Source organism: Oncorhynchus nerka, linkage group LG27, assembly GCF_034236695.1.
Source record: "Oncorhynchus nerka isolate Pitt River linkage group LG27, Oner_Uvic_2.0, whole genome shotgun sequence".
Lineage (NCBI taxonomy): Eukaryota > Metazoa > Chordata > Actinopteri > Salmoniformes > Salmonidae > Oncorhynchus > Oncorhynchus nerka.
This window is the reverse complement of record NC_088422.1, coordinates 30,816,976-30,838,760: the sequence shown is the minus strand read 5'-3', so window position 1 is coordinate 30,838,760 and position 21,785 is coordinate 30,816,976. Positions and strand designations below refer to the sequence as shown.

General features: G+C 41.0%; 1 protein-coding gene across 1 annotated transcript; it reads left to right on the top strand.

The window, feature by feature from the left end:
• The first annotated feature begins 7,796 nt into the window (after window positions 1-7,796).
• Window positions 7,797-9,106, top strand: LOC115111034 (homeobox protein Nkx-3.1-like). Its single transcript, XM_029636917.2, has 2 exons — window positions 7,797-8,161; window positions 8,380-9,106. Exons 1-2 carry the CDS (start codon window positions 7,960-7,962, stop codon window positions 8,784-8,786), a joined length of 609 nt encoding a protein of 202 aa, XP_029492777.1. The 5' UTR covers window positions 7,797-7,959; the 3' UTR covers window positions 8,787-9,106.
• Window positions 9,107-21,785: the final 12,679 nt, after the last annotated feature.

Sequence of the window (21,785 nt, the reverse complement as noted above, 5' to 3'; positions counted from 1 at the left end):
TTCACCTTCACACCCAAGGGCCAGACTACACTCAATCATAGGGCCTACTGAAGAGATGAGTCTTCAGTGAAGACTTAAAGGTCGAGACCGAGTCTGAGTCTCTCAAATGGATAGGCAGACCATTCTAGAAAAATTGAGCTCTATAGGAGAAAGCCATGCCTCCAGCTGTTTGCTTAGAAATTCTAGGGACAGTAAGGAGGTCTGCGTCTTGTGACCATAGCGTACGTGTAGGTATGTACGGGAGGACCAAATCGGAAAGATAGGTAGGAGCAAGCCCATGTAATGCTTTGTGGGTTAGCAGTAAAACCTTGAAATCAGCCCTAGCCTTAACAGGAAGCCAGTGTAGAGAGGCTAGCACTGGAGAAATATGATCACATTTTTTGGTTCTATTCAAGATTCTAGCAGCCCTGTTTAGCACTAACTGAAGTTTATTTAGTGCTTTATCCGGGTAGCCGGAAAGTAGAGCATTGCAGTAGTCTAATCTAGAAGTGACAAAAGCATGGATACATTTTTCTGCATCATTTTAGGACAGAAAGTTTCCAACTTTTGTAATGTTACGAAGATGGAAAAAAAGCTGTTTTTGAAATATTCTTGATATGTTCGTCAAAAGAGAGATCAGTGTCCAGAGTAACGCTGAGGTCCTTCACAGTTTAATTTGAGATGATTGTACAATCATCAAGATTAATTGTCAGATCCAACAGAAGATCTCTTTGTTTCTTGGGACCTAGAACTAGCGTCTCTGTTTTGTCCGAGTTTAAAAGTAAAACATTTGCAGACATCCACTTCCTTATGTCTGAAACACAGGCTTCCAGGGAGGGCAATTTTGGGGCTTCACCATGTTTCATCGAAATATACAGCTGTGTATCGTCCAGATAGCAGTGAAATTTAACATTATGTTTCCGAATGACATCACCGAGAGGTCAAATATATTGTGAAAACAATAGTAGTCCTAAAACAAAACCTTGAGGAACACCGAAATTTACAGTTGATTTATCAGAAGACAAACCATCCACAGAGACAAACTGATATCTTTCCGACAGATAAGATCTAAACCAGGCCAGAACTTGTCCGTGTAGACAAGTTTCCAATCTCTCCAAAAGAATGTGGTGATCGATGGTATCAAAAGCAGCACTAAGGTCTAGGGGCACGAGGACAGATGCAGAGCCTTGGTCTGATGCCATTAAAAGGTAATTTACCACCTTCATGAGTGCAGTCTCAGTGCTATGATGGGGTCTAAAACCAGACTGGAGCGTTTTGTATACATTGTTTGTCTTCAAGAAGGCAGCGAGTTGCTGTGCAACAGCTTTTTCAAAAATTTTGAGAGGAATGGGAGATTCGATATAAGCAAATAGTTTTTTATATTTTCTGGGTCAAGGTTTGGCTTTTCAAGAGAGGCTTTATTACTGCCACTTTAAGTGCATTTGGTACACATCCGGTGGATAGGGAGCCGTTTATTATGTTCAACATAGGAGGGCTAAGCACAGGAAGCAGCTCTTTCAGCAGCTTGAACGTTTAGAGACCAAGACTATTTTCATCTAAGTGTCAAGAGATATAGTATTAAAAAACTTGAGTGTCTCCTTTGATCCTAGGTCCTGGCAGTGTTGTGCAGACTCAAGACAACTGAGCTTTGGAGAAATACACAGATTTAAAGAGGAGTCCGTAATTTGCTTTCTAATAATCATGATATTTTCGTCAAAGAAGATCATGAATTTATCACTGTTGAAGTGGAAGCCATCCTCTCTTGGGGAATGCTGCTTTCTAGTTAGCTTTGCGACAGTATCAAAACTAAATGTTAGATTGTTCTTATTCTCCTCAATTAAGTTGGACAAATAGGATGATCGGGCAGCAGTGAGGGCTCTTCGATACTGCACGGTACTGTCTTCCAAGCTAGTCGGAAGACTTCCAGGTTGGTGTGGCGCCATTTCCGTTACAATTTTCTGGAAGCTTGCTTCAGGGCTCTGGTATTTTCTGTATACCAGGGAGCTAGTTTCTTATGACAAATTTTAGGGGTGTGACTGCATCTAGGGTATTACGCAAGGTTAAATTTAGTTTCTCAGGTGTTTTTTTTGTACATTTACATTTACATTTAAGTCATTTAGCAGACGCTCTTATCCAGAGCGACTTACAAATTGGTGCATTCACCTTATGACCTCCAGTGGAACAGTAGTGCATCTAAATCTTTTCAGGGGAGGGGGTGAGAGGGATTACTTTATCCTATCCTAGGTATTCCTTAAAGAGGTGGGGTTTCAGGTGTCTCCGGAAGGTGGTGATTGACTCCGCTGTCCTGGCGTCGTGAGGGAGTTTGTTCCACCATTGGGGGCCAGAGCAGCGAACAGTTTTGACTGGGCTGAGCGGGAGTTTCTCAGTGGTAGGGAGCGAGCAGGCCAGAGGTGGATGAACGCAGTTTTTTGTACTCTGACGTCCTTGGGTAGGTGGAGGGAGTCTGGAAGGGCATCTAGGAATCTTTTGGTTGTCCGAGAATTTCTAGCCCGGCTTTTGATGATCCTTGGTTGGGGTCCGAGCAGATTATTTGTTGCGATTGCAAACCTAATAAAATGGTGGTCCGATAGTCCAGGATTATGAGGAAAAACATTAAAATCCACAATATTTATTCCATGGGAAAGAACTAGGTCCAGAGTATGACTGTGGCGTTGAGTAGGTCCGGCGACATGTTGGACAAAACCCACTGAGTTGATGATGGCTCCGAAAGCCTTTTGGAGTGGGTCTGTGGACTTTTCCATGTGAATGTTAAAGTCACCAAACATTTGAATATTATCTGCCATGACTACAAGGTCCGATAGGAATTCAGGGAACTCAGTGAGGAACGCTGTATACGGCCCAGGAGGCCTGTAAACGGTAGCTATAAAAAGTGATTGAAATTTGCTATCGTAAATGTTAGCAAGACCTCCGCTTTGCGGAATGTGCGGGGGATATGGTCACTAGTGTAGCCAGGAGGTGAGGCCTCATTTAACACAGTAAATTCATCAGGCTTAAGCCATGTTTCAGTCAGGCCAATCAGATCAAGATTATGATCAGTGATTAGATAATTGACTATAACTGCCTTGGAAGTGAGGGATCCAACATTAAGTAGCCCTATTTTTAGATATGAGATATCACAATCTCTTTCAATAATTACAGGAATGGAGGAGGTCTTTATTCCAGTGAGATTGCTAAGGCAAACACCGCCATGTTTAGTTTTGTCCAATCTAGACCGAGGCACAGGCACGGTCTCAATGGGGATAGCTGAGCTGACTATGCTAGTGGCAGACTCCACTAAGCTGGCAGGGTGGCTATCAGCCTGATGCCTGGCCTGCACCCTATCTCATTGTGGAGCTAGAGGAGGTAGAGCCCTGTCTATGTTCATAGATAAGATGAGAGCACCCCTCCAGCTAGGATGGAGTCCATCACTCCTCAGCAGGCCAAGCTTGGTCTTGTTTGTGGGTGAGTCCCAGAGAGAAGGCCAATTATTTACAAATTATATATTTTGGGAGGGGCAGAAAACAGTTTTCAACCAGCGATTGAGTTGTGAGACTGCTGTAGAGCTCTTCACTCCCCATAACTGGGAGGGGGCCAGAGACAATTACTCGATGCCGACACATCTTTCTAGCTGATTTACACGCTGAAGCTATGTTGCGCTTGGTGACCTCTGACTGTTTCATCATAACATTGTTGGTGCCGACGTGGATAACAATGCATATGAAGTGTAGTGTACTGTATTTCTTTATTCTGGTTCTGTATATATGAATTACAAATCAGCCTTTAAATAGCTAAATCATGTGTTAGTCTATTGCAGAGTTACAATGTGTAACCATTGATGTCCCAGGACCAGGATTGGTAAAAGTCTTTGCTAGGTAAAGCCTCGCCTTATCTCAGCTCACTGGTCACCATAGCAGCACCCACCCGTAGAACGCGCTCCTGCAGGTATATTTCACTGGTCACCCCTCAAAGCCAACTCCTCCTTTGGCCGCCTTTCCTTCCAGTTCTCTGCTGCCAATGACTGGAACGAATTGCAAAAATCACTGAAGCTGGAGAGATACAGTTGAAGTCAGAAGTTTACTTGCACCTTAGCCAAATACATTTAAACTCAGTTTTTCACAATTCCTGACATTTAATCCTAGTAAAAATCTCCGGTCTTAGGTCAGTTAGGATCACCACTTTATTTTAAGAATGTGAAATGTTAGAATAATAGTAGAGAGAAGGATTTACTTCAGTTTAATTTCTTTCATCACATTCCCAGTGGGTCAGAAGTTTACATACACTCAATTAGTATTTGGTAGCATTGCCTTTTAATTGTTTAGCTTCCGTCAAACGTTTCGGAAAACCTTCCACAAGCTTCCCACAATAAGTTGGGTGAATTTTAGCCCATTCCTCCTGACAGAGCTGGTGTAACTGAGTCAGGTTTGCAGGCCTCCTTGCTCACGCACGCATTTTCAGTTCTGCCCACAAGTGTTCTATAGGATTGAGGTCAGGGCTTTGTGATGGCCACTCCAATACCTTGACTTTGTTGTCCTTAAGCCATTTTGCCACAACTTTGGAAGTCTGCTTGGGGTCATTGTCCATTTGGAAAACCCATTTGCAACCAAGCTTTAACTTCCTGACTGATGTCTTGAGATGTTGCTTCAATATATCCACATAATTTTCCACCCTCATGATGCCATCTATTTTGTGCAGAGCACCAGTCCCTCCTGCAGCAAAGCACCCTCACAACATGATGCTGCCACCCCCCATGCTTCATGGTTGTGATGGTGTTCTTCGGCTTGCAAGCCTCCCCCTTTTTCCTCCAAACATAACGATGGTCATTATGGCCAAACAGTTATTTTTTTTGTTTCATCAGACCAGAAGACATTTCTCCAAAAAGTACGATCTTTGTCCCCATGTGCAGTTGGAAACCGTAGTCAGATTTTTTTTTATGGCGGTTTTGGAGCAGTGGCTTCTTCCTTGCTGAGCGGCGTTTCAGGTTATGTCAGTATAGGACTCGTTTACTGTAGATATAGATACTTTTATACCTGTTTCCTCCAGAAACTTCACAAGGTCCTTTGCTGTTGTCCTGGGATTGATTTGCACTTTTCACACCAAAGTACATTCATCTCTAGGAGACAGAACGTATCTCCTTCCTGAGCGCTATGAAGGCTGCGTGGTCCCATGGTGTTAATACTTGCGTACTATTTTTTGTACAGATGAACGTGGTACCTTCAGGGAGTTGGAAATTGCTCCCAAGGATGGACCAGACTTGTGGAGGTCTACAATTATATTTCTGAGATCTTGGCTGATTTCTTTTGATTATCCCATGATGTCAAGCAAAGAGGCACTGAGTTTGAAGGTAGGCCTTGAAATACATCCACAGGTCCACCTCCAATTGACTCAAATGATGTCAATTAGCCTATAAGAAGCTTCTAAAGACATGACATAATTTCTGGAATTTCCCAAGCTGTTTAAAGGCACAGTCAACTTAGTGTATGTAAACTTCTCACCCACTGGAATTGTGATACAGTGAATTATAAGTGAAATAACATGTCTGTAAACAATTGTTTGAAAAATTATTTGAGTCGTGAACAAAGTAGATGTCCTAACTGACTTGCCAAAACTATAGTTTGTTAACAAGAAATTTGTGGAGTGGTTGAAAAATGACTCCAACCTAAGTGTATGTTTCTGACTTCAACTCTATTTCATGGTGCTCTGAGACCAGGCTGAGTATGTGCTAGGAAGGAGGGGCTAAGTGAATTTAAGCGACTGTTTTGGGGCTTTTCTGAGAGATTTGTCTTGGTAGGCCTAATTGTGAGGGTAGGCTGATGTGAGCCTGGTATAGCCTACCCCAACCTTGGTCTTATGGAATAACAGTTTGCCTGCTCATATTTTCTTTTCATTAAAGTTATATTGAAAGGTTTGACATTTACAATCTTGATTTTTTTGTAAATTGAACTTCTGGATCACGATTATCACCTGTAAATACACACCCCTTTGTGCAAAGTGAGAGATCAGTATTTGATCCTGTGCTCTGCTGCATTTGCACCAGTAGAGGGCATCTCCACAAGCTTTGCATATCCAACTTTTTTTACTGTGTTGTATAGAGGAAGAACGTGGAGAAAAGTTATTTATAAATTAAATGTATCGTGCATTATTATATTCATTACAACTAGCATGAATTGGACACAAATAATTGTACTGAATAAAAACTACAGAAGATTGATAGTCCAAACCAAGACATCTTGACTGGGTGGAAACAAAACAACAGACAGTAACATGTTATTATGTTTGGTGGAAGACTAATGCCTTCCTAGGCTATAGGGTCAGATTCTAACAAGCCAACATCTGGTGTGGTCATGCTGGGCCAGCCAAGAGAAAGCTTCTACTACATATCTGCACCATCCTATGAGCTTTAGGACACAATGGTGGTCTACAGAAGAGACAGAGACCAGTGTCCACATGATATGAGTAATGCTATCTTAATTACACAGCTTGTTTAACAGTCAGGGTAGGAGATGACATAGCCAGTATACAGGATAAACAGGGTTTATGCATTTACAATTAAGATAGGCATCGAGGGAAAACATTAAACCGGAAAAATACTTTATCAAAGACGTACATAAGGAATAAAGGCACTGCGAGAAGATCTATCCCACAATACAACATACTCACAGAGGGAGCTGGGGGAGAGGCAGACAAAGAATTCAAGATTAACCTTATCAAACAAAACATCTTAATACAATGTTTACATGAAAACAGCTAATGTTTGAAATTAAGATGGACCCTAAAATATCCATGCTCTAGTTTTTCTACTTAAAATACCAGGCTACATGATCTACTTGTAAAGGTAACTCAACCTGACCTCTGTTGAGATCCAATCAGTCATAAAATAATGGGAATAAAGAAAACTGGGGAATTAATACAATAAATAAAATTATATATTTTAAGCAAACTTGTTATTTGCACATAACCTGCAGTGTAACAATAGAAAAGGGAATGTAAAATTAAAGTTAGAATTATTAGCTTTCATGGTGTGGTAGGTAAAGGAGATGTCAAGGAAAACTGATGAGGTAATAGGCGAGGGCAGGGGGCATGTGGGGGTAAACTGATCTGTTTGTCGTCCCTAGATTCTTGTTATTACAAACAGAGTCTCAATTCTCCAAGGGTTTGTGCCACTGAAAACAAAACAGGCAGAAGCATGGTAGAGCACAACAAACAAACAGCCATTGAACAATGTATGTGTTGGTTAAGGAGCCAGTCTAAATCTGCTGAACACATTAGCCTCTCCAAGACGGCTGGCCACCCATGCTGACCCCTCCCTGGCACTGGCAGCCCCCGCAGAGCAGACACAAGGGTCACTTACTCCCTAGGCATGGCTGAAACCCAGGCATGGCTGTAATGATAATAGCTATCCTGTTGCACACATTTAGAAATACATCTTACAGCTCTAATAATGAGCACAAGACAAAGGGCCACATCCCCAGATCTTCCAAGTCCTATTTAATCACATCACAATAGTATTTCCACTTTTGAACAGTTGACATAATGTTTTGTAAATATACATATATTTAAATATCAGGGAGACCCGGATAAACAAACATGTTCATTTTATTTATTGTCCATGCAATATTATTTATATATAATGTTTAATTTGACTATATGGTGAAGTCACACATGAGGTGCCATGACAAATATATCTTAAAATCAAGAATAAATCAATGTAAAGTGAGCACAGCAGTTCTGTTCCTATCATCAGTGTCATCCAGGTAGCCTACACCAGTGACGTCGCCGAGATGACGCGTCTCGCCAGTCGCTTGTGCTGTCATGACCACAACAGCACTACTATAAATTGACGCGCCAGTAAGTCTTTCACAAGGTATAAGCTTTGCTACGAGCTAACCCTGTGTCCCGGGCATCATTCCCCACTTGGCTTGTGCGATTCAGTCAAGCCTAGCATTTATTCGTTGGCCCATACGGTGGATTCCTAACTGCAGAATGTCGGAGACAGTCAAGCCACCAACTTCGTTTTTCATCGAGGACATCCTCTCCATTAAAGAGAATACACGGCTAAACTTCAGGTGCTCTTCCTCACACAAGGCCAAGGAGGGATGCGCGCAATGGAATAACCAACAGTGCGAGCATGTATCACAGTCAGAGGAACTTTGCGCACAGGATACAGCATTTGAAGGGCGGAAAGGTGAGCACATTGGATTGTATGTAGGCTACTTAAAAATATTTTAGGCTAAGGTATGGATTGACGGTGTTGTGCCAGATTTCCTGGACTCATACTAATAACAACAGGAAATAAACCTATTCCATATGAACCTGTGGAGTAGGCAGTTTACCTGTCAATTGCCAGCTTTTGACGCAAAGTCACCACACCACAAATGGGCTAATCATGTCTCTCTTTTACAGATGTATTTGACAGCTCTTGTTCTAGCACCCCAGATGCCATGATAAGCTTTACATCAGTCGGCAAACAGAAGCGCTCGCGCGCTGCCTTTACGCATCTGCAAGTGTTAGAACTGGAGAAGAAATTTAACCACCAGAAGTACCTGTCCGCTCCCGAAAGAGCCAATCTTGCCAACACGTTGGGACTGACCGAGACCCAAGTTAAAATCTGGTTTCAGAACAGAAGATACAAAACCAAACGGAAGCAGCAAGCTACGGAGTACTGTAAGGACATCTTTCAAAAGTCAGAAGAACTAAGTACAGAGGACAATTTAGTCAGATCGTCGCTTCTCTCCACGTTCTACAAAACATATAAATACCAACCATATGTGTATGACTTCAATAGCACATGGAGACCAATACTGTGGTGAACATTACATAATACTGGACAATATTCAGGTCAATATGGACACAATGCCTTATGAGGAGAGTATGTTAAACAACTAATTATGTTACCTAGTTATTTGATCTATTCAGCACAGTAACTTGTCATATTTTTTCACAATCTACTTTTATATGGCTAAAATGTAGCCTACCAATGTCAAACCGTCAAGCTGTCATTTTTCATTCATAGCCTATATGTATGAGTATGTTATCACAGAAAAAATGACCTAATCACTTTGTTGCTTGCATTTTCTTTTTTTATGTATATTTTCATCCCGAAATTGCAAGAAAATAAAGGGTAACTGATTTGAAATTGAGACTAAGTCATTCAAAGGCTATTGCAGTGTCAAGGTCTATGAAAAGTTTCAGCTGTAGTATTACAAATCTTGCTAAATGTTTCAGTACCCATGCAGCTCACTTTTTATTTAGACAGTGCAAATATGCTCATTACTATTGAGAGTAGTGATGGTTATTGAAAATGACAGTTTACTCTTTCCATTTTACAGAGTTACAGCTAACACTTTATCCCTCTGTGTAAGCATACATGTCATAATTCTGTGCTCTGAGATGCTGAAGAAACACACTAAAACACTATGTATGCAAAGGGCCATGGCTGGTTGGAGACAAAAGATGTGATTTTACTTGGCAATATCTTGACAAACTCCTCTCCCTGGAGCAGCCATGAATGTTGCTTTATACTGAAATGTATATTCTTACATTCAGGAATGAATGCTTGAAATATGGTCTAGAGTAACTGTTTCCAGAGGCAAACAATGGTTGTACCTGTAGTTAAAATGTGATAATACTAGAAAATTGCATGAGCAGATAAGGGTTTGCCTGGGATCTTCAGAAAACATAAGGGCCCTCTCTAAACAACGATGCTTGGTTTCTTTAACAGATAAAGAGCCCCTATCCATCCATTTAAACTGAGGCTTGATTCAACATCAAGGTGTTTTTAACTGACCCTACTGAAGGCAGTTCCTCATTGTGGTGACTACATGAAATTATAAGTGGTTTCCCCCACAACCATGCTTGTGAGAACTGTGGCAAGGGATAGACACATTAAGGCAGCAGATAGCCATCGGTTAGAGAGCTGGGCCACTAACAGAAAAAATTGCTAGTTTGAATCCCCGTGCCGACAATGTGAGCAATCTGCTGATGTTCCCTTGAGCAAGGCACTTAACCCTAATTGCTCCAGGGTCACCTTTGATAATGGCAGACCCTAGCCATGATCATACTCTCTGAGGGTGTCTCAGGGGGGCTTGGGATATGCAAAAAAAAAACATTCACATGCATATAATACACAATTGTACATGTGTGAATTAGGATGAATATAAGTACCCACCTAAAATGCGTATTATTATATGGAGCTGTCGTGTCTTTGGCTATGCCGGATTAAGTGATATGACATGCTATTCTATAAAATCCTTTCTCCGTAATTAATCTTTTCTGATTGAGCTAATCATGTAAATGTAATTAACTAAAGAGTCGGGGCACCACGAAATAATATTTATAGAGCTGTTATCTTCCGAATAAACTCTTAAAGACATAGTAATATTTTACATCAATAGCAGTCAATATTAATCGTCACATTAATTCAGTCTCATCTGAAAGTTGTAAATTCTTGGTTATCGTTATGAACCCTGGCTAACAAGTTGAATCAGCAATACAAAATTGGGTTGAATTATTTATTTACTAAATACCTAACTAATCACACAGAATTACATATACAAAGAATGAATCATACCTTGATTACAAATTACATCATAAAGGAAAACGTCCCTAGGTGGCGGAACAGATATGACAGCTGGTTCCACAAAAGAAAAGGGTCTGGGTTTGAGTGAAAAGACTGCGGGAAGACTGAGGAACAAAGGGAGAAGCTGTGCTATCGTAAATGCAGTATCTTATGCATTCTAAATTACCGCCCATTTGGAAAATGCAATAAATATTTACTCTGAGCTGAGTAGGTTGGTGGTAGATGGAAGGTCGTGTTGCCCAACCGAGTCCTTTGAAGAATGTCTCTTGTGGTAAATTGAATACGTTGTAGTAACATCGTTGTGTGGTAGACAGGATACTCTGTCTGTTCTTTCCTAGCCCACGTTTGCAGCTGCTGTTGCTAACTAGGAGGTATCACTTCTGCAGTGAATAAAAGTTCAAAGTTCATACCATTCGCAACCAAAGCTCACTCTGAGGTTGGCTTAGTTCTGTAGTTGACATGTTAGTCCTTTTAACGCAGAGGCTGCAGACCTCACGTACTTGGAACAGGAGGTTACATTTTCGTCAAGGCTTTATATAGTGGAGCGAGAAGGGTGTGTTTGAAAAGTTTTATAACCCATGTCTCTTCACAGGGGCGGGCCACTGATTGAGCAGAGCCCTAACCTTATGAAAACCCAAATCTCTCATTTGGAAGCTAAAATTACGTTTCATCTCTTCACCAATAATTTTATATTCAAACATTTAAATTGAACAACAATTCCATGTGAATCCGATAACTACAATGTGCAGACTTTCCACTGTAGAGTTTGTCATCCTATCATTGATGAGAATGTCTCAGATGACAACCGAACTGACATCATATTCATTAAGTACCACCGCATATGTTCAATTGCTCGGATTACCAGAATATAGTTCTTATAATTTTCCCCCACCTTCTGATGTTCCCAGAATCTCTATGTTAACCAAGGGTTTTTCAAATGTCACATCAGTAGGGTAGAGAGAGGAAAAAGGGGGGAAGAAATATTTATGACTGTCATAAACCTACCCCCAGGCCAATGTCATGACATTAAAGGGTCGTTGAGTTGAGCATGTGACACTTGCATGGCAGTCAGGGAAGCTGCATTGTGGCCCATATTTTCTCAGCAATGTTATGCCACCTAATAACAGCAATCTCTTTATTGACATGGTTTTCATTGAGATAGGCAGGGTAGCATAAGGGTAGGCAAGAGTAAGATATGATGGTACCATGAATGAGAAAAATGGAATGCAACCCGCTGACCTCTTTGGCAGCCATGGAATGCACTCGGTCCAGTTGTCTGTTTTCAGGAAACTCTGGAAGCATTTTGATATTATCCATGGCTTGTATTTAGTGCCTCCTATCCCCACTCAATCACATAGTCGAAGTGAAAGGGCCTCGATCTTATCAGCTGAGGAGGCACTGCTTTCCGAAGCCTGAGTCCTCAGTGTCTGGAAGAGTTGGCTCCTACTTCACCTCAATTTAGCTCAATGTACCTTGATGTACCAATGAGTCAGATGTGTTTTGAGTTGGTGGTTTTCTCCTCCAGAAGCCCCTCTCTTGGTGCTCTCCTAGACAGATGAGTTCTCATCCATGTCACTCAAAATGAGGGCAGGAACAATGGGCCATGAAGCTGAGTCAGACCAAGCAGCAGAGACCCACGCTCATGATCCATCCACTGATAATCACATTCCCCTCCCTCTAGCAGAGCATGTTTTGATTTGATATCTCAGATAGCACCCTCTTGTATCAATTTTATGTAAAAAAAATCTAATTAAAATTCAATCAGAATCAGAGAGCATTTTCAAGAACAATACCAGGTAGTTGTTGTTCACAATAGTTATAACTATTGAAACACTCAACCAGACTGAAGTGAAATAGTTTATGAATAAACAGGCTTAACTTAAATCCTAATGAAGGGTATTACTTATTTCACATTGTTTCTTGGAAACAGTGGGTTAACTGCCTTGTTCAGGGGAAGAACAACAGATTTGTACCTTGTCAGCTCAGGGATTCGAACTTGCAACCTTTTGATTACTAGTCCAACACTCTAGGCTACCACTAGGCAACCTTGCCGCCCCATTTGAGGAAGCACCCCTCCTCTTTATCATTTAAGAGGGAAGTAAGTCGTTTCCATTTGGAGATAGTAGATTGCACAAAGAAAATGGACATCTACGTCATTTATCAAATAGATTTTAAATAATATTTTGTACTGTAGATTTAAGCAAGAATTTTTTACTGTGTCAGAAAAAATAATTGCTCACCAAAGAATGAGTAAGGACCAAAAATCGAACATTGCAACAAAGTGAAGTTTCAACTATAACAGTAGCCAGACAAACAGGACAAAATCCTCCGAACAGTGCTGATAAGATGACATGGTCTGGGGCAGTACTATGAGGGAGGACATGTTTACAGTAGCACAAAGCTAGTGTGAACAGAAATCTGATCCAGTTCAGATAACCATAGCCTTTATCTGGAAGTTTGAAGCGCCCACGCCAATAACCTGTCTGAGACTGATAACTCACAGACCTTGTGGATCCTCCTCAGGCAACCCAACTAACATGCTACATACAGTGGTATTCAGCTGGTAACTCCCATATCAACGATAGGGATAATATAGGAATAATTAAACCAATGGATTATATTTTCTATATTTTATATTTTTCTATTTTCTATGTACTGCTACTAAAATAAATAACATAAACAGTAACCTGTTTACAGATACTGTATAAATGTAGGGTTATAAAAAGTGTAGTACTTACATGGTCAGGATTACATTTCGCTATACATGTGTTCATAGTCTAACAATAAAATGTCAAAAGCTTCACTTCGCTGCTTGTTTTTCATCCCCTTTCTCATCCTAGAGTTGGTTGCTATTCATTCAAGTGAGGTTTTTGTTAATGTTTCCTTCTTGCAGTGCTCATCTGTCTGTCAACATTGCACACGTTTGGGCAGGTCTGGGTTCTGCATCTTTGTGAAGTTAACTTGCTCGGCACTGCTTGGATGCACTCAAACGAGTTGATTCAACCTAGCATTACTTGCTGGAGATTGTCATAAAGAGCATGACTTATGTTGTGGAGACACTCGCAGCAGGGGACTGATGCAAGATTCTCCACTCTAAAGGATACTATGGTATACGGAGTCAAAGAAACTAAGGTGGAATGATGCTTATGGCTTCTCATTATTATGCTAATGTGAAGTGAAATTTAAAGTAACTGTATTCTGTATACTCATACCCAAATAAATGTTGTTGACTCATCCAATACTCGTATTTGTGACAAAGGCATAAATTGAAAAAAAAAATCACTACAAAACCCACATCATACTTGTATCTCAAACCGACCGTTTAAAAAATGCTTGCTATTTCCTCACAGAGAATGATGTCAGCTAGCCAATCAGTGGTCTATTTGTATGAATATTGTTCATGACCGGTATACGCCCACACCATTCTGTTGTTGGGGTACGCCCACACCATTCTGTTGTTGGGGTACGCCCACACCATTCTGTTGTTGGGGTACGCCCACACCATTCTGCTGTTGGGGTACGCCCACACCATTCTGTTGTTGGGGTGCGCCCACACCATTCTGTTGTTGGGGTACGCCCACACCATTCTGCTGTTGGGGTACACCCACACCATTCCAAACACTTAAAAGCTGCTTTTAACATAATTTATTTTTTAAATTGGAAGGAAAACTATTTCACTCATATTGTAATTAATTATAGGTAACATTTCACAGAAATCTGGAAACACTGGACAGGTTAATTTAAACAGATGTCTGAATGAAAGAATAACTTTTTAAAAAATGACTAAATCCCCATTCAAGTGCTCAAATAACAGAAGTGGTCTCCCTTCATCTCTAGCAAGCTATATTTTGTGAACAAGGCCCTTGGAGCACACAGGTAATTAGATGTGAAGAGAGGAGATTAGTATCTCTCAGTGTGTCTCTGGCAACATGGTGTAAAAGAACATGCCCATCAAGATAAAGGAGCTTGGTGACAGGCATAGCTGAAGGTTACAACTATTATTACCCCACTTGCCCTTGTGAAGCCTGCACTTCCAAGAGCTGAGAGGGACACGGTACATTGATTTACAAATGCAGTAGAGTAAAACATCATCCTCCGTGTCTCTCTTCCTTCACATCTTTCTTTAGGCTCAAACAGAGGGAGTGTCTCTGCCACCTGGACAAACGGACTTTTCCAAAGTCAAAGATGAGGGATTGGAAGGTCCCAATGCACCTTCCCACACAGATGATCATAAGCCCCCACTGTAACATATGAACACACTCATGGACCCATCAAAACATGTACAGTGGCAAGAAAAAGTATGTGAACCCTTTGGAATTACCTGGATATCTGCATAAATTGGTCATCAAATTTGATCTGATCTTCATCTAAGTCACAACAACAGACAAACATAGTTTGCTTAAACTAATAACACACAAATTATTGTATTTTTCTTGTCTATATTGAATACATAATTTAAACATTCACAGTGTAGGTTGGAAAAAGTATGTGATCCCCTGGGCTAATGACTTCTCCAAAAGCTAATTGGAGTCAGGAGTCAGCTAACCTGGGGTCCAATCAATGAGACGAGATTGGAGATGTTGGTTAGAGCTGCCTTGCACGAAAAACACTCACAAAATTTGAGTTTGCTATTCACAAGAGGCATTGCCTTTTGTGAACCATGCCTCGAATAAAAGAGATCTCAGAAGACTTAAGTTTAAGAATTGTTGACTTGCATAAAGCTGGAAAGGGTTACAAAAGTATCTCTAAAAGCCTTGATGTTCATCAGTCCACGGGAAGACAAATTGTCTGTAAATGGAGAAAGTTCAACACTGTTGCTACTCTCCCTAGGAGTGGCCGTCCTGCAAAGATGACTGCAAGAGCACAATGCAGAATACTCAATGAGGTTAAGAAGAATCCAAGAGTGTCAGATTAAGATTTACAGAAATCTCTGGAACATGCTAACATCTCTGTTGACGAGTCTACGATACATAAAACACTAAACAAGAATGGTGTTCATGGGGGGACACTACGGAAGAAACCACTGCTGTCCAAAAAAAACATTGCTGCACGTCTGAAGTTTGCAGAAGTGCACCTAGATGTTCCACAGTGCTACTGGCAAAATATTCTGAGGATAGATGAAACTACAGTTGAGTTGTTCGGAAGGAACACACAACACTATGTGTGGAGAAAAAAAAGGCACATCACACCAACATCAAAACCTCATCCCAACTGTAAAGTATGGTGAGGGGGTATCATGGTTTGGGCTGCTTTGCTGCCTCAGGGCCTGGACAGATTGCTATCATCAACAGAAAAATGAATTCCCAAGTTTATCAAGACATTTTGCAGGATAATGTCAGGCTATCTGTCCGCCAATTGAAGCACAACAGAAGTTGGGTGATGCAACAGGACAACGACTCAAAACAAGAAATAAATCAACAGCAGAATGGCTTCATCAGAAGAACATAAGCCTTCTGGAGTGGCCCAGTCAGAGTCCTGACCTCAACCCGACAGATGCTGTGGCATGTCCTCAAGAGAGCAGTTCACACCAGACACCCCAAGAATATTGTTGAACTGAAACAGTTATGTAAAAGTAATGGTCCAAAATTTATGCAGGTCTGATGCACAAATACAGAAAACGTTTGGTTGAGGTTATTGCTGCAAAAGGAGGGTCAACCAGTTATTAAATCCAAGGGTTCACATACTTTTCCCACCCTGCACTGGGAATGTTTACACGATGTGTTCAATAAAGACAAACATATAATTGTTTGTGTGTTATTAGTTTAAGCAGATTGTGTTTGTCTGTTGTTGTGACCTAGATGAGGATCAGATCAAATTTTATGACCAATTGATGCAGAAATCCAGGCATTTCCAAAGGGTTCACATACTGCAATGTTTACAGTGTCAAGAAAAAGTGAGTGCCATGAGTCCATAGTTGCCATACTATAGAAAGAGAAACTGCATGGGAACAGAGGGACACCACATTGTTTTCTTTAAAAATATGATAAAATAAGTGACATAATACAAAAAGCCCCATTACAAACTATCATGACCACTATGAAAAGGGGACTCTCAAGAACACAATGTTCACAAGTGTCGCGGGACTCATCTGAAGGTAACCCATACAAACAAATGGAAGTATGGAGTTAGTTTTGTGCCAACAAAAATAAAGGGTTAATGATGTGTCCAAAAAAACATATTTCCTAAGCTTTTTTTTATCTCCTAGATATAGGACAGACACTGGCAGGTGCATGCAGGCTGACTCCGGTCGCCAGCTGTACAGTGTTTCCTCCGACACATTGGTGTGGCTAGCTTCCGGGTTAAGCGGGCAGTGTGTCAAGAAGCAGTGCGGCTTGGCGGGGTCGTGTTTTAGAGGACGCATGGCTCTCGACCTTCACCTCTCCCGAGTCCGTACGGGAGTTGCAGCGATGGGACAAGACTGTAACTATCAAATTGGATATCACAAAATTGTGGAGGTTAAAAATAAATAACCAAATAATCTAATATTATTCCTTATGAGTTATTTTTTGACAGTGGTATATCTGTAATTACTAAAGTGAAGTAAGGTTTCATGGAAATGTGCCCGTAATGTCTGAACAGAATTAAATCTATATTTTTCAAATTTTTATTTTTAAATACCTGCATTTTGCCTCTGTTTGGTCCTGTGCTTGTCTGTCCCATCTCCTCGTGAATCTGATTGGCCCACACAGAGTGGTCATGAAGCCATCATATGGCTCTTCATGGTACCCACTCATACTTTGGAAAACTAACAGATTTCTTCCTTTAAAGACAGGGGAAAACCGAACTCCACCACAAAGACAGGCATTGTCAGTGCTCCAATATGCCGTGACTGGCTAACAAATTTGCTGGAGCTGATAAGGTGGTTTAAAATCAGCCCAGATCGTTGCACAAGGGAAGATTCATAAACTTCCCAGGACAGCAGTGAAACTGGATCCCTGATGTAACATGGTACCAGCACAGCTCCTTTCTTCTCCCATCTGCAGATATACCCTTGCATCCGACTCGTCAGATGGTTGTCATTGATTGTACGTACTGTCTTGAGCAGTGTGTGAGCAGTGTGTGTGTGTGTTTTAGCAGCATGGTTAAGAGAATGTGAGTGTGTGTATGGATCCAGTCTGTTGAAATTTCCAACGACCTTATCTCAAAGACAGAGACACAAAGTGGTGGGACGGTTTACTGCAGATAAAGTGATTAGAGAGCAGAGCAGAATGACAAGGACAGCGACATGGGCCATTCATACAGATAAACAGCCAGCAAGGAAAAAACAAAACACAAAGGGGACAGCAGTCCCTCTAGGAGTGTACGTGTCTTGGGACATGTATAACTCATATTATGTATGTGATTGGTGAATACATTCATAGCATTGTAGATACAATACTAAGGAAAAAGTTATTTCAGATGTTTTTCAGTTATTACAGCTATAAAAAGGTCAAAGCATAGGTGATTAGCTAAGAGACTAAATTAAGTATATTTCGAAATTATTTCAGAAAATACTGAATGCATACAGGCCAGATGAGCCAGATTTTTCACCGGATGTATAACATATGAAGCATCCGGTTGGCGTTTCCACATACTAACAAATATGGTGATGAGAGGAAGCCCTATGGCAGGCAAGTGGGAGAAGATGGAGCGAGATGGATTTTGTCCGAATTCCTGCTCATTTTGTCATCGATGAAACATTTGATCTCCATACAGTTTTCTGTTTCCCAAACTAGAATATGTAACAAAGAGAGTGGACTGCGTTTTGTAGACTTTACCCTTTGCCAAAGTTTTTTTTTAAATTGTGTTGTTTAGTAGTGCAAGGGCGAATTGAGCTATTGCACACGCACACTTCAAAGTAGGCGCTCTCTAACGGAAATATGCAAATAAATGCTAGAACGCGCCAATAGGATCTCACTAGCTCTGGCCACCATAATTAATTTGCTCCCATAGAACGGCACATTGGACACCATAATACCCGGTAATGATTCCAATCGTTTTTCCCCCATTCATTTTTGCATCTGGAATTTTAAATCTACTTCACATAAGGTCTGTGTTTTGTGTCGGCTTACGTGACATTTTTGATAGCCATGTAATTCTCTCTCGGACAAGGTGGGTTTTTTGTCAATATATTCACCTCAATTTACTCTCAAATTCGAAATACTAATTAGCAACAGAGAAGACCACAGCAAGACTACAAATTCCTGCAGGAAATTCCTGCACTTAAAGCTGTCAGCTACGTTAACCAGCGTGCCCAGATACCTGTGCCCAATCGATTAATTTGCATCCCCTTTCCTCTGTCCAAGCTAGGCCACAGACAACACATTAGCTAGTTATCAGAGTAGTAGATCAAACAATCATTTTGATAATTGTTTGCACAGTATGTCAACTTGGTGTCCATTTCATGCCTTATGTCATGTTTCAAGGATGAGAATAACAACATTAAAAGGGAAGAAGACCACTATAGTGAGAGGCAATTTACCGGTTTGGTCAGGGCCAGTATGACACAATTTATCCGGTGTCTGTGAGCGTAGCTATTAAGTTTGAGCATCTTAGCAATATAATGTTTTCTATACAACGAACCACTTATTCAATGACATAATTATTAACCAGATTACCCCTGATACCAGACTTGGTTAAGTGGTAACTCGATGAGTGGTAATTCTAGAATGTTGTCATTGAGAATGTTTTATTCAATCTATTGACATTCAAAATGGACTTTGTTTAGACATCCAGCCTGTATTGTAGTTTCATGACCAGAGACAAATCTTCAAAAAGGCAAAGTCTTTATTTATTCAGAGTGCTACATGCATCCCGTTTTGATTTATAGGATCCTTCCCACTATATGATTGATATGTCAAGTGATAAAATCCCAAGTTAACAAAAAACAGTTTATGGAAAAACTGCACTTGTCCTCATATGTGAAAATTACAGTTTATGAAATATTCTACAGCTGTAATGTCATCAATAAAATAAAATAATTTCTATAGCACATTTCTTACAACAAATACATTTCAAGGTGTTGTCATTGGATGGGGTGTTGTCTGTAAAGTGAGGCACAGATAAAGAGGAGAACATCAAGGCATTCAAAATGGTTACAGGGATGGATGTGCAGGAGTCAGGACTTTGGGTCACATGGTCTGTGATCCTGGAATCACCAGATGGTCTGGTGGGCACTAATATTCATGTGTACTGAATGATAATTGGATGCATTTTAATGCCGTATCATACTGGTTAAGACCACCCAGATGGTTAGGTCATGGTCAGTTGATCCTGGTTGGAGATAAGTGAACATGCAAGTTATAGCTAGCTAATAAAGAGCTACGTTAAGAAATATCCTGTAGTACTGCATTTTATTATTTTGTACAAAGCGTGCAAAACAAGACGGGCACCACAACAGTGGTGGTGGTCAAGCGACCGTATGGTGCAAGGGACCTTACCATCGAAGAGGCAGTGAAGTCAAAGGATTTCTATATCCAGAGGGGGTGTCTTACAGCCTTACAACCATCCTTCCTGGCACCAGGTTCAAGGGCAGCTCCACATCACTGGAACGGACACTTTGTCCTTTGTTGTGTGGACCACCAAACCCTCCATCACCATCCAGCGTGACGACCTTGGGGAGACTCATATTGCTGGACTAGAGGAGCTTTTCAAGGACCACATGCTCACAGAATTGGCAGTGCAACAGATATTTAGATATCTTGTAAATAGTTTTCACACAAATCAGTTTTTAGTCTTACATTGCGTTTAATACCAATTCGTTTTTGTGTGTGTGGGGGGGGGAACTGGATCAGCATTCGAGTCGCACCTCCTGTCAGTACCTGTTTTCAGGGAAGCCAAAAGATTCCTGAAAAAATTCCACATTAGTCATACACTAGGCTCCCAGAATGTTATATTACATACAAGTTTGCTCAAAGCAGCCAACTAAAGTACTGTAGTTAATGTAAGTTCAATCACAAAGGCTGGTCTGAGTGCATCTCTCACAGTTTCATTCAGTAGTACAACGCAATTAACATAGCATTTTATCATGTACACAGTAGGAATTTACACTTCCGGTCAAAAGTTTTAGAACACCTACCCATTCAAGAGTTTCTTTATTTTTACTATTTTCTATACTATAGAATAACAGTGAAGACATCAAAACTATGAAATAACACATATGGAATCATGTAGTAACCAAAAAAGTGTTAAATTAAATTATATTTGAGATTTGAGATTCTTCAAATAGCCCCCCTTTGCCTTGATAGCTTTGCACTCTTGGCATTTTACAGGCTTCACCTTTAAGGAACCCCTTCACCTGTAAGGAACCTCTTGGATCTAGACTTGGCATTCCGGTACCGCTTGCCGTGCGGTAACAGAGAAAACAGTCTAGGGTGGCTGGGGTCTTTGACAATTTTTAAGGCATTCCTCAGACACCGCCTGGTATAGAGGTCCTGGATGGCAGGAAGCTTGGCCCCGGTGATGTACTGGACCGTACGCACAACTCTCTGTAGTGCCTTGCAGTCGGAGGCCGAGCAGTTGCCATACCAGGCAGTGATGCAACCCATCAGGATGCTTTTGATGGTGCAGCTGTAAAACCTTTTGAGGATCTGAGGACCCATGCCAAATCATTTCAGTCTCCTGAGGGGGAATATGTTGCTGAGATCTTGGTTGAAAACAGCAGAGGTGTATTTGGAGGGCAAGTTGGTTAGGATGAGGGTGGCCGTTTCTACAGATTTGGGGTTGGACCTGGTGGGTTCATTGATAATTTGTGTGAGATTGAGGGCATCAAGCTTAGATTGTAGGATGGCCGGGGTGTTAAGCATGTCACAGTTTAGGTCACCTAGCAGCACAATCTCTGAAGATAGATGGGGGGCAATCAATTCACATATGGTGTCCAGGGCAGAGGGTGGTCTATAGGATGAGGCAACGGTGAGAGACTTGTTTCTGGAAAGGTGGATTTTTAAAAGTAGAAGCTCGAATTGTTTGGGTACAGACCTGGATAGTAAAACAGAACTCTGCAGTAGATTGCAACTCCGCCCCCTTTTGCAGTTCCATCTTGTCGGAAAATGTTATAGTTAGGGATGGAAATTTCAGGGTTTTTGGTGGTCTTCCTAAGCCAGGATTCAGACACGGCTAGGACATCTGGGTTGGCAGAGTGTGCTAAAGCAGTGAATAAAACAAACTTAGGGAGTAGGCTTCTAATGTTAACATGCATGAAACCAAGGCTTTTACGGTTACAGAAGTCAACAAATGAGAGCACCTGGGGAGT

What these genes read in the sequence shown, in the direction of transcription:
- LOC115111034 (XM_029636917.2), top strand. Translation starts at nt 7,960, where the DNA reads ATGTCGGAGACAGTCAAGCCACCAACTTCGTTTTTCATCGAGGACATC. An exon ending in AGCATTTGAAGGGCGGAAAG is followed by an intron (nt 8,162 to 8,379) that starts GTGAGCACATTG and finishes TCTCTTTTACAG; the next exon opens with ATGTATTTGACAGCTCTTGT.